Raw genomic sequence first — 12,234 nt, 5'->3', positions numbered from 1 at the left:
CATATAGATCAAGATTGTTTTGGTTTTGTTGGGCCCTGGAGAACATGGAATCCTCCATGAGAGGACTGGACCTTTGTTTCTAGGTTATAGCCAAACACCCACAATTTGTCACCAGTAATGGAAGAAACAAAGTCTGAGTCAGCAGTAGTAGCAGCAGATTGACATTGATCCTTACAAGAAATTGCCATTCTCTGTGACCATTAGTGAGGATGCAGGCACAATTTGGCTGAAATGTGTCACATTCCCAAACCTTGTGTTAAAATTAATTGAGGTTGTTCCATAAGAAATATCAGTTTCACTAGCAGCATTGCAAATAGTGAAATGTTGTTCACTCCATGAATATAAGTAATAGAATCGTTGGTTTTGAAGTTATAGAGCAGCCAGAGCAAAGATGACTTTTAATGAGAAGAGACATTCTTTGAACTTTGTGAACCACTGAAAGTCTTCAAATAACCTACAGTATCTTCTTTAAAAACTGTTTTTAACATTTCATGGGTTTCTGTTACTTTTCTCTAATTTAAAGCAAAATTTGATGCAAATTTGCTGCTTAGTAAAGTCACCCATTTAAAATGCGATGAAATATAAAATTTCTGTTGAACACATAATAATACTGACTAAACTGCAGACAGGTGGTTCATGTGTAATTTTGTCAAGATGCCACCAGACATGTTGCAACAATTTGATTCTGGCTATCGAACTGTAGTTTCAAGATACAAGGTCAGTTCCCAAACATTTTGATCACACCATGTGTACCAGTATTGTTTTGATTTTCACATTTAAACTTATTTTGTAATTTGAGATAATGCAGTAAAGTTTTTAGATAACACCTCCATGGAAACAATCCTATTATATTTAACATATTTTCTCATTTCAGAAACCTATGCAAGGGACAAAAGGATGGGTTGAACAAAGAGGAGCAGAGTTCAAGAACATGGCAAGTATTGTTTTATTGAAACTATTTAAGGACAGTTTGAAAAATATTTATGTAATATACAGGGCAGTTATAATTAAATTGTAAAGCTTAGAAGTTTGTGATCCCAAAACAGTTAACCATTTGTTGGTTGTATGGAGATTTTGACTCCATGTTTTTTATTATTTTTTTTTTAATGTTCACTCAGGAGAGACTTACAGTACTCTCCAAGAGAATTTTTTCTACATTTACTTTATTAAAACTTTAAACTGTCTTTACTGATTTCTTAACAAGCTTTGAACATAGTGTTGAAATCCATAAATTTAATTTTTCATTAATTTACTTGAAAAATTAAATTCCATTAATTAATTATTATCAATTGAAAAATAAAATTTTAATATGTTTGGTTATCATTTATTTATGTTATTGGCTTTACCAGAGCAGTGCAAATGGGGGTGGATTGGATGTGCCAGGCCAGGGCCCAGATCTAGGGAGGCCCCAATAAGGGAGCCATCAAAGTCTCAACATAAATAAATGAGGCCCCTTAACCCCCTTTTGCATCTGGGTCCCCAAGTACCTTTGCATGGCCCTGGGCTTTACTGGTAAGAAAAGCTTAATTAAAGTTAACCTTCAAAGTTTTTTCTTTTTTTTAAATCTGTGCATAAAATTCTGATATATATACGCATGAGCTAAAACATTATAACCTATCTAATAGCACGTTGGGCTGCCTTTCACCATTATAACCACTTGCACCTGGCATTGCATAGATTCTACACGACTGCAGAAGGTGTCCTCAGATATTCTGGACCAGCTGGAGAGAAGGACATACTGGAGTTCGACAATAGAGTGAGGCACGAGCATGGACTGACGATTGCTGTATTCCACTGCATCCCACAAATGTTTGATATGATTAATATTGGGGGAAATTGGCAGCCAGGGGAGCACACAAAATGCTTGGACACGATCCTTAAACATGATCCTGCACAATCTTGTGACATGGGGCATTGTCTTGTTGAAAGAGTCCAGTACCATCTGGATGCAGGATCACCATGTAGGGCAGACTGTGGTCTGAAACAATGCTGAGGTAAAATTTGGTGGTGAGGGTGTGTTTAATGGGGATGAGTGATGTTTATAAAAACATCCCCCAAACTGCGATACCACTGCTTGTTTTTGTCCAACCATACAGTCTGGTTGTAGCTGTTCTGCTCACTATTGAATACATACCCATCCATTGGCATAGTGTGCCCTGGTTGTAGACTGCCATTAAATCAGGGATCATGAGCCATCTGTTGTCTTGGACAGCATGTGCCAACTGCTGGTGGTCTCCCCAACCTAACACATTGGATGGTTGTGTATCCCTGTTCAAACCAGTCCTGCTACACCTTCACTATGGCAGCCCTCGAACAGCCAACAATGCCTACTGTTGCCAAGATGCTGGTCCACAGCTTCCTATTGCCTCCATCAGGTTCTTTCCTTTCATCATTATATGGTCTTTGTACTGACAAACTGACAGGCACTACATATGCCACATGAGTCAGTGATGGTACTCCCAGGTGGTGTGGGATGCATCCACTCATGAATACAGGGATTGTCATAATGTTTTGGCTCATGAGTGTTTGTGTGTGCACGTGGCATGTATATATATATATATTTTTTTTATTCATAAGTTTGTGACTACTCCATTATGCTGTCCTAGTCGTGCAAGTATTCTGACAGGATGCTATGCCTTCAACCATGGAGTCATCAATAATTCTGTTTCGGGTAACTGCAATTCGAAACACTGGCAACAAACAGCAGAGAAGAATACTTTCATTACTCTTCTGAAACAGAAAAACTATACCACATTTTATGCAGGAAAGTATCTAAACCAAGTAAGTAATTTAAAAATAAACTAATTTTTATCAAAATAAAAAAAAAAAATTAAAAAAAGTGTCTATGAATAGACAAAGTATAATATGGCTTCAATATATGCAAACGCAATTTGTTTCAACTTATGTGGTTTTGTAAGCAAGCAATGATAAAATTAGCTGCTGGCAGATTATTTACACTTGCGTATACAACAACCAGTGAAATTATTCTTGCAGGAATGGAATCCTTTATCCCACACTCCACTTTAAAATCTCGCCCTTTATCTAAACCTTGGTTTTCTAATAAATGTGCTAAGGCTGTTCAAGAGAAGAATGTTGCATATCATAATTGGCTTGTTTCTAATTCTTCAGTTTCATTATCTGCCTATACCAAAGCTCGCAACAATTGTAAAGCAGTTATTAACCAGTCCAAACTAGAGTTTGAACAGGCTAACAGTAGAAAACTTGCTTCTTGCCCTAATGATAGCTGAGCATTCTGGTCTCTTGCCAAAGCTATTGGCCTCAACTTTTGCCCCTCTCTGCTCCCACCTCTGTCCAAACCAGATGGGGCCGACCGGGCTAGCCAGGTGGGTAAAGCACCTGCCTGGCAACCCAAAGGTCGCAGGTTCGAATCCTGCCTCGGGCTTGGATCAAAGTACTGCAAAAAACCTTGGGAGGTGCATTATGGCCACAGAAGCCGATGGGCCAACAACTACCAAAAAAAAAAAAAAAACCAGATGGTTCTGTTGTCACTTCAGCCAAGGATAAAGCTGACCTGCTAGCATCCCATTTTTCTTCCAACTCATGTATTAATGATCTTGTTAAAACACCTCCCACCATTCCCAACATGCTCCATTCAATGCCTCCTGTGGTCTTCCGTCAAAAGATGTCAGAAGGATTTTGATGAATCTTGATGCTAAGAAAGCTCCAGGTCCCGATGGTATTTCTCCACTTGTTCTCAAAACCTGTGCTCTTGAACTTACTCCTATTCTTTACCCCCCTTTTTTCACTTTCTTATTCCAAAGGTGTTTTTCCTTCTGCTTGGAAATTTGCTCATATCCATCCAGTTCCTAAAAAGGGTGACAAATCCCTCCCATCCAATTATCGTCCCATTGCAATTACTTCTACTCTTTCTAAAGTAATGGAGAAATCAATTAACCGCCAACTCTTAAACTACCTAGAAACCTTCCGTCTGATCAATGATTGCTAGTATGGATTCCGTCAGTGTCGATCCACTGGTGATATTCTGGCTTATGTTACCCATTTATGGACTAATTCAATGGAAAGGTTCGGTGAAACACAAGTAGTTGCTCTTGACACCTCAAAGGCTTTGGATCGTGTTTAGCATAAAGGTCTTCTAAACAAGCTTCCATCTTATGGTTTGCCAACTGTTTTTTGTAATTGGTTATCCAGTTTTCTCTCTGATCACTCACTGAGGGCGATGGTAGATGGCTGTCTGTCTTCTAACTTCTCCACCAATGCCTGTGCCCCCCAAGATTCAGTTCTTTCCCCCTACTCTTTTTCTCTTGTATATTAATGATCTTCTTCCATTGACTGGAAATCGTATCTATAGTTTTGCCGATGATAGCGCATTGCATTCCACTTTCCATTTTGAGAAACCTTGCCCTGCTTCAACGTCTCGAAAATCTGCTACTAATTCTTTAAATGCCGATCTTCAGGTAATTCTCCAGTGGGGCAAAGACAACTTAGTTGATTTCAACCCTTCTAAGACTCACTCTTGTCTTATATCTCGCAAAAAGGATTCTTCTGCTTCTATGCTTATCTTTGGTGACACTCCGATTTCTAGGCAAAATGATATATCTCTTTTGGGGATTACCCTGACTTCTAATCTCTCTTGGCACAAGCACATTACAAATATTGCTTCCTCTGCATCTAAAAAACTTGGTTTTCTCTTTCGCTTTCGGCGTTACTTTTCTTCCAAACAGCTGCTCACTCTGTATAAATCGCAAATCCTCCCTACCATGGAATATTGTTCCCACATCTTTAGTGGTGCCCCGAAAACCTCCCTCAGGCTTCTCGATTCCATTTAGAAGAGGGAAGTTAGGTTAATTATTGATTCATCTCTAACAGAATCTCTCCACTCGCTGTCTCATAGACATACTGTTTCTGCTGCATGCCTTTTCTACAGTTATTTCCATGGGCACTGTTCTTCTGAATTGGTTTCTATTATTCCCGCTCTCTCTTTCAAAACAGTCCGAACACGTGCAGCCACCAGCCAACATCCATTTACTGCCCAACTTCAAACTCATAGAACCAACTTTTCATCTTCCTCGTTTATTCATTCAACTGCCGTTTTCTGGAACAACTCTCCTTCATACGTAATTTCCTGAAAATTACAATCTACAGAAGTTCAAGTTCAATGTCAACAAATATTTTCTTTTGTCTTCTCAACCTTGAACCCAAGCACGGTACTAAGTACTATAGGTTCTAATACTTCTCGTGTTTGGGGTCTACATTAAAAAAAAAAAAAAAAAAAACATCCCAACAGAGCATAACATATTACTTTGCCATGTAACACATCACTTTGTTTTGACGCACCAATTTCTTTTTGCCTCCATATTATGCATTATTTGAACTTTTTTTAATGATTTCAAAGTTTCTAATCCATCTCAATTAGAGTGAGGAAAATATTGAGTAAATGTTGTGCATGCCTCTGAATGAAAACCGGAAAAGTGTTAATTTAGAGCAGCAGTTCCCAACCTTTTTTGACTTGCGGAACCCCTTACAATGTAATATTTTTTATTGCGAACCCCTTTCAAAATAACATTTTTAATGCGAACCACTAAGGCTATATATTCTCTGAAATCATATAATCTATTCTACTTTGTAAAGCAGTTATTAATCAGTCCAAATTAGATTTTGAACAGGATAAGAGTAAAAAACTTTACTTTAGTCCAAATGGTAGCTGAGCATTCTAGTCTCTTGCCAAAGCTATTGGCCACAATTTTTTCCCATCTCTGTTCCCACCTCTGACAAAACCAGATGGTTCTGTTGCCACATCAGTCAAAGATAAAGCTGACCTGCTAGCATTCTATTTTTTTTCCAACTCATGTATTGATGATCCTGGTAAATCACCTCAAACCATTCCCAGCACACTCCATTCAATGCCTCCTGTGGACTTCTGTCAAAGGGATGTCAGATGGATTTTGATGAATCTGATGCTAAGAAAACTCCAAGTCCTGATGGTATTTCTCCACTTGTTCTCTAAACCTGCACTCCTGAGCTTACTCCTGTTTTTTGTCGTCTTTTTTCACTTTCTTATTCCAAAGGTGTTTTTTCTTCTGCTTGGAAATTTGCTCATATCCAGCCAGTTCCTAAAAAGGGTCACAAATCACTTCCATCCAATTATCGTCCCATTGCGATTACTTCTACTCTTAGCATTAGCAAAGGCACATGATGCAAGAAAGCAAGCTGATATAGCATCAGCCACTCGCTCCATATGTTTGTCTAGTTCTGCCGTGAATCTATATAAGCAATCAATTTCTACAACGACAGATGGAAGTTTGTTCCATCAATCAACCACCCGCTGGCTAAAGGCAAACTTCTGCACATCTATCCTACAACTGTCTTTCCTCTATTTAAATGTATGCCCTCTCAGGCGATTATTCCATCCAATTATCTACATTTACACATGAGGAGTTATGCAATGAGGGGAGTTCCAGAAGTTTATCAAACGCTAACAGGGAGCTAAGTGATTTTGTAATAACTGAGTGCAAAGTGGAGGAGAAATTGTTGAAGTTAAACATAAGGAAGGCACCTGGGGTGGACGGGATCTATCCAGTTATATTAAAGGAGGCAGCAAAGGAAATAGGCAAACCCTTAGCCATAATTATGAGAGCTTCCTTGGACCCGGGGTAGATCCCCATGGACTGGAGGTGTGTAAATATATCACCAATTCACAAAGGAGGTTCAAAAGGTGACACAAGTAACTACAGACCTGTTAGTTTAACTTGTGTTCCGGGGAAAATAATGGAATCACTGGTTAAAGATGCATTGCAGGATCATCTAGACAAGACTGCAGTAATAGATAAGACACAGCACGGGTTTGTCAAAGGGAGGTATTGTCTGACCAATTTGATTGCTTACTATGATGTGGTCACTAAAGAACTGAATGCCAAAAATAATTTTGATATCATATACAGTCTGTCCTCGTATAGCACGATAGTTGTGTTCCTAGAAACCCTCGTGCAATGCAAAATCGTGCAATATAAACAACAGGCCCTATGGGAAAAGTGGGGTTAGGTGCCGACCACCCATGATTGAACACACATTTGGAACCAAAACATTACCAAACACGATAAATAATCGGGTAATTTTAATCGTTATAAAATACTTACGTATTTTATAACGATTAAAATATGTAATAAAAAATATAATATATAATAAAAAATAAATATTTTTATTATTTATTATATTATAATAAAGTATTTTTAATACTAAAAATATTTTTTACAAATAAAATACGTATTTTATTCGTAAAAAATTTATTATATTAAATAAAATAGTGGTAATAAAATACGTAAGTATTTTATTACCACTATTAGTCGTAATAAAATACTTACGTATTTTATTATGACTATTACGTAATAAAATATTGCTAATGCTTTTGCTTCTATTGTAAGCAAACTTGTTTTTTGTTTGATTTTCTATCCAAACAGATGACAGCCGTTCCATCTCTTCCAATTCTTGTGTCTTAATCTAATGGATTTTAATTACACTTTGAGTTGTTCCCGCTATGAAAGTTGTTTTTATTTTCTCCGCATTCTTTGTAATTCTCGGCGTTGCCTCATTTAGGTCTGTAGCACGTGCAATATCACATGGTCTTTCATTTCGCTCAAAGCGTTTCACAATTTCATATTTTTTTCTCTATCGACAGAGGTGGACTGGCCATAAGCCTTACCCGGGAAATCCCGCTGGGCCTGAGGCCAGTGTGATTTTGGCCACTATAAATTTTCCCGGGTAAGAATTTTTGACCCAGTCCGCCTCTGTTTATCGATATTGCTTTTTTTTTCTCTCTCTCTGAATCTGCAGTGTCTTCGCCAGGACGCTTCCTTTTCACACCTTTTAAGTATTTTACTAATTTTTAGGGAATAAAGCGCAATTACAAAATTGTAGCAACTGAATAAACAATACCGTAAAGCCGAGATACACTATTAACAACCCACATTTTACTAAAGCACATTTCTGGGGGTTACTACCATAAAACAATAAAAACAATTTCCAGTTTCACAGATATTTATTTAAAGTATACCCAGTAAAATAAAATAAAATAAAATATTTCCAGAAGCTTTCGGAACTCGTGTCCCTTTCTCAACTGACAGAATTTTTAAATACATTACAAGCAAACTGTGGCACGTTACTCATTCGTCATTGTTGTAGCACGGACGTGTGCTGCCTTGCGCCAGTGATCATCCATCAATAAAACGGTTGTCTCCAGGATTGGATGTATACGCATGCCTTTCTGGCGATTTAATGCCTTAGGGTTGTTCATTATGTTTAGTGACTCTAGCCATAGGCGGTGGCGAAAGTGTCGCGCGTGGTCCACTATCTCAAAGTCGCGCTTGGGGTCAAGATCGTGGTTGGTAGCCCAAAAATGTTCTGCAAGCGCGGACTGGTCAGTTTCGGCAAGCCGGATTGCTCTGTCGTGTTCCGTGAGGCGATCCTGGAGACGTCTCGATGTCTCACCTACGTAGCAACTGTTACAGGCCCTACAGGTGATACGGTACACTACATTGCTGCGTAAGACAGGTGTGACAGGGGTCTTCACACTGGAGACAAGTGAACGTAGGTTCCTACCTGGTAATTGTACACATTTTATGTTGTAACTTCTCAGGATCTTCGAGATACGTCCTGACACTCCTGGATAGTACGGAATGTAGGCGGATGATATGCCGACTTGCTTCGGAGGTCTTGGGTTGGAAGTAAGCTCTTGTGCCTGTAACAAGCATCTGTTTAGTACATGGGATGGATAACCGCATCTGGTTAAGTCCGCCTTCACACGGGAGATCTCGTTACGTCTAATTGTGTCGGTGCTGGAATGGCTCCAGGCCCTGGAGAACAGGGTGCGGGCAGTGCTATTGAGATGGCTTGGAGCGTGGCCGGACCCGTAGTTGGTGAATTGACCGCACCACATGGGTTTGCGGTATACTGAGGTCTCTAGATGTGGGCCTACGCGATGCACTAGCACGTCCAGAAACGGGAGCGAACCGTCCACCTCTGATTCTACGGTAAACTTGATGAAATTGGATAGAGAGTTGAGGTATTCTAGTAGTACCGTTTCAGAACCACGTGGTATTATGGTAAAAATATCGTCGACATATCTACACCACGTTGTAATAGGTGTAGGTGGGTTCTGGTGTATCTGCTTCTCCAGATCTTCCATGGCGATGTTAGCTACTACGGAACTGACAGGGGCACCCATAGCAGTGCCATGTACTTGTTTGTAGAGTGAGTCTTCAAAGGTGAAGATGCTGCTAGAGAGGCATAGGTTGAGGGCGGTACAGATGTCATCAGTGGATAGTGACGTCCTGGATTGGAGGCTTAAGTCGCTCTCAAGGAGCCTTCTGGCGCAGTGCACGGCCTGTTGGACGGGAATCGAGGTGAATAAAGAAACCACGTCAAATGATGCCATGACAGAGTTATCAGGGATTGAAATGTCCTTAATGGTGTTAATGAATTCACTGCTGTTTTTAACGGTGTGAGATGTATTACCTATAAGAGGCGAGAGGAGGCTCGCGATGTGTTTGGACAGTTCATACGTTGGGGCACTGCAGCAAGACACTATAGGTCTGAGAGGAATACCCGGTTTATGGATCTTTGGTAATCCGTAGAATTGTGGTAGTTGACAGCCAGTACCACGCAGAAGATGGTGAGTCGCGGTCGGGATCTTCTTATCTTTAAGCCATGCGTGGACAAGTTTATTAACATTTGCTTCCAGACGTTTCAAGACTTTAACGGGAGGATCAGGTAGAGGTTCATATACGTTAGGATCGAGTAATAGGGCCAAGGCTTTCTCTCGGTAGGCTGATCGGTCCAGCACAACAGTCCGGCGCCCTTTATCCGCAGGAAGTACAACGATGGAGTTGTCTTTTCTTATAGATGACAGGGCGGCACGTTGGCGGTGGTTGAGGTTTGAGCACGTTTTTCGAGTGTTGCGGAGGACTGCGGCAGTCTTGAATCGGATCTCGTTGGCAGTTTCTTCGGGAAGGTTGGTAATACTGGCTTCTATGCCCATAGCGAGCTGTGTGATGGGAGGTTTCGATGGTATAACGGCGAATTTCATACCGTTTGATAAAACACTCAGCTGCTCGTTGGACAGTTGTTTGTTACTTAGATTCAAGACGAAAGAAGTCGTGTCGTCTGAACGAGTGTTCGTCTTTAAGGAGTTAGTTTCTATGCTCAAGTTTATGAACTTGCGCTGTTGGCGTAAACGGTAGGTATCCGAGGTCTGACTAGCCCGATGGCAGATGGTATGTATAAGGTTTGTAAATACAATAGGCGAGACCTTACCTTGTATATGTTGTAACAGTCTGGACTTGTTGTAGTCAGCGTTCCTGATTTCATGGTGGAGATGGGATATCCATAAATTTAACGTGCGCAGGCTGAAGTTAAAGCAGGCACGATCCATATGAGAGTTGTGGAACGGGGCTTTGTATCGGAACCCTTTAGGTATAATTCGATTGCTTTTGCATCTGTGGGCGAAGCGTAAATGTTGCCTGTAGCGAGCTATTGAGAGGAAGCATTTTTGCAACTGTGCACAATCGTTGTAGGTATTATGGCCATAAAGTGATCGAATAGTGACAAATGGGCCTGGAGTACTGGGGTCCATAGTTTAACAGATATTTATTTAAAGTATACCCAGTAAAATAAAATAAAATAAAATATTTCCAGAAGCTTTCGGAACTCGTGTCCCTTTCTCAACTGACAGAATTTTTAAATACATTACAAGCAAACTGTGGCACGTTACTCATTCGTCATTGTTGTAGCACGGACGTGTGCTGCCTTGCGCCAGTGATCATCCATCAATAAAACGGTTGTCTCCAGGATTGGATGTATACGCATGCCTTTCTGGCGATTTAATGCCTTAGGGTTGTTCATTATGTTTAGTGACTCTAGCCATAGGCGGTGGCGAAAGTGTCGCGCGTGGTCCACTATCTCAAAGTCGCGCTTGGGGTCAAGATCGTGGTTGGTAGCCCAAAAATGTTCTGCAAGCGCGGACTGGTCAGTTTCGGCAAGCCGGATTGCTCTGTCGTGTTCCGTGAGGCGATCCTGGAGACGTCTCGATGTCTCACCTACGTAGCAACTGTTACAGGCCCTACAGGTGATACGGTACACTACATTGCTGCGTAAGACAGGTGTGACAGGGGTCTTCACACTGGAGACAAGTGAACGTAGGTTCCTACCTGGTAATTGTACACATTTTATGTTGTAACTTCTCAGGATCTTCGAGATACGTCCTGACACTCCTGGATAGTACGGAATGTAGGCGGATGATATGCCGACTTGCTTCGGAGGTCTTGGGTTGGAAGTAAGCTCTTGTGCCTGTAACAAGCATCTGTTTAGTACATGGGATGGATAACCGCATCTGGTTAAGTCCGCCTTCACACGGGAGATCTCGTTACGTCTAATTGTGTCGGTGCTGGAATGGCTCCAGGCCCTGGAGAACAGGGTGCGGGCAGTGCTATTGAGATGGCTTGGAGCGTGGCCGGACCCGTAGTTGGTGAATTGACCGCACCACATGGGTTTGCGGTATACTGAGGTCTCTAGATGTGGGCCTACGCGATGCACTAGCACGTCCAGAAACGGGAGCGAACCGTCCACCTCTGATTCTACGGTAAACTTGATGAAATTGGATAGAGAGTTGAGGTATTCTAGTAGTACCGTTTCAGAACCACGTGGTATTATGGTAAAAATATCGTCGACATATCTACACCACGTTGTAATAGGTGTAGGTGGGTTCTGGTGTATCTGCTTCTCCAGATCTTCCATGGCGATGTTAGCTACTACGGAACTGACAGGGGCACCCATAGCAGTGCCATGTACTTGTTTGTAGAGTGAGTCTTCAAAGGTGAAGATGCTGCTAGAGAGGCATAGGTTGAGGGCGGTACAGATGTCATCAGTGGATAGTGACGTCCTGGATTGGAGGCTTAAGTCGCTCTCAAGGAGCCTTCTGGCGCAGTGCACGGCCTGTTGGACGGGAATCGAGGTGAATAAAGAAACCACGTCAAATGATGCCATGACAGAGTTATCAGGGATTGAAATGTCCTTAATGGTGTTAATGAATTCACTGCTGTTTTTAACGGTGTGAGATGTATTACCTATAAGAGGCGAGAGGAGGCTCGCGATGTGTTTGGACAGTTCATACGTTGGGGCACTGCAGCAAGACACTATAGGTCTGAGAGGAATACCCGGTTTATGGATCTTTGGTAATCCGTAGAATTGTGGTAGTTGACAGCC

General features: G+C 41.1%; 1 protein-coding gene across 1 annotated transcript in view; it reads left to right on the top strand.

Moving 5' to 3' along the window:
- LOC150080759 (N-acetylglucosamine-6-sulfatase-like) overlaps positions 1–12,234 on the top strand; it is a 97,923-nt gene that overhangs the window by 8,311 nt on the left and 77,378 nt on the right. The window contains exons 2-3 of the mRNA XM_090380811.1: positions 875–934; positions 2,578–2,781. Coding sequence (XP_090236937.1) covers positions 875–934; positions 2,578–2,781 — 264 coding nt within the window. The remainder of the gene's footprint in view (positions 1–874; positions 935–2,577; positions 2,782–12,234) is intronic.

The sequence above is a fragment of the Mastigoproctus giganteus genome, chromosome 9 (genome assembly GCF_048544385.1).
Source record: "Mastigoproctus giganteus isolate SK-2022 chromosome 9, ASM4854438v1, whole genome shotgun sequence".
Taxonomy (NCBI): domain Eukaryota; kingdom Metazoa; phylum Arthropoda; class Arachnida; order Uropygi; family Thelyphonidae; genus Mastigoproctus; species Mastigoproctus giganteus.
The sequence above is the reverse complement of the archived record's forward strand: the minus strand, read 5'-3'. Positions and strand labels throughout refer to the sequence as shown.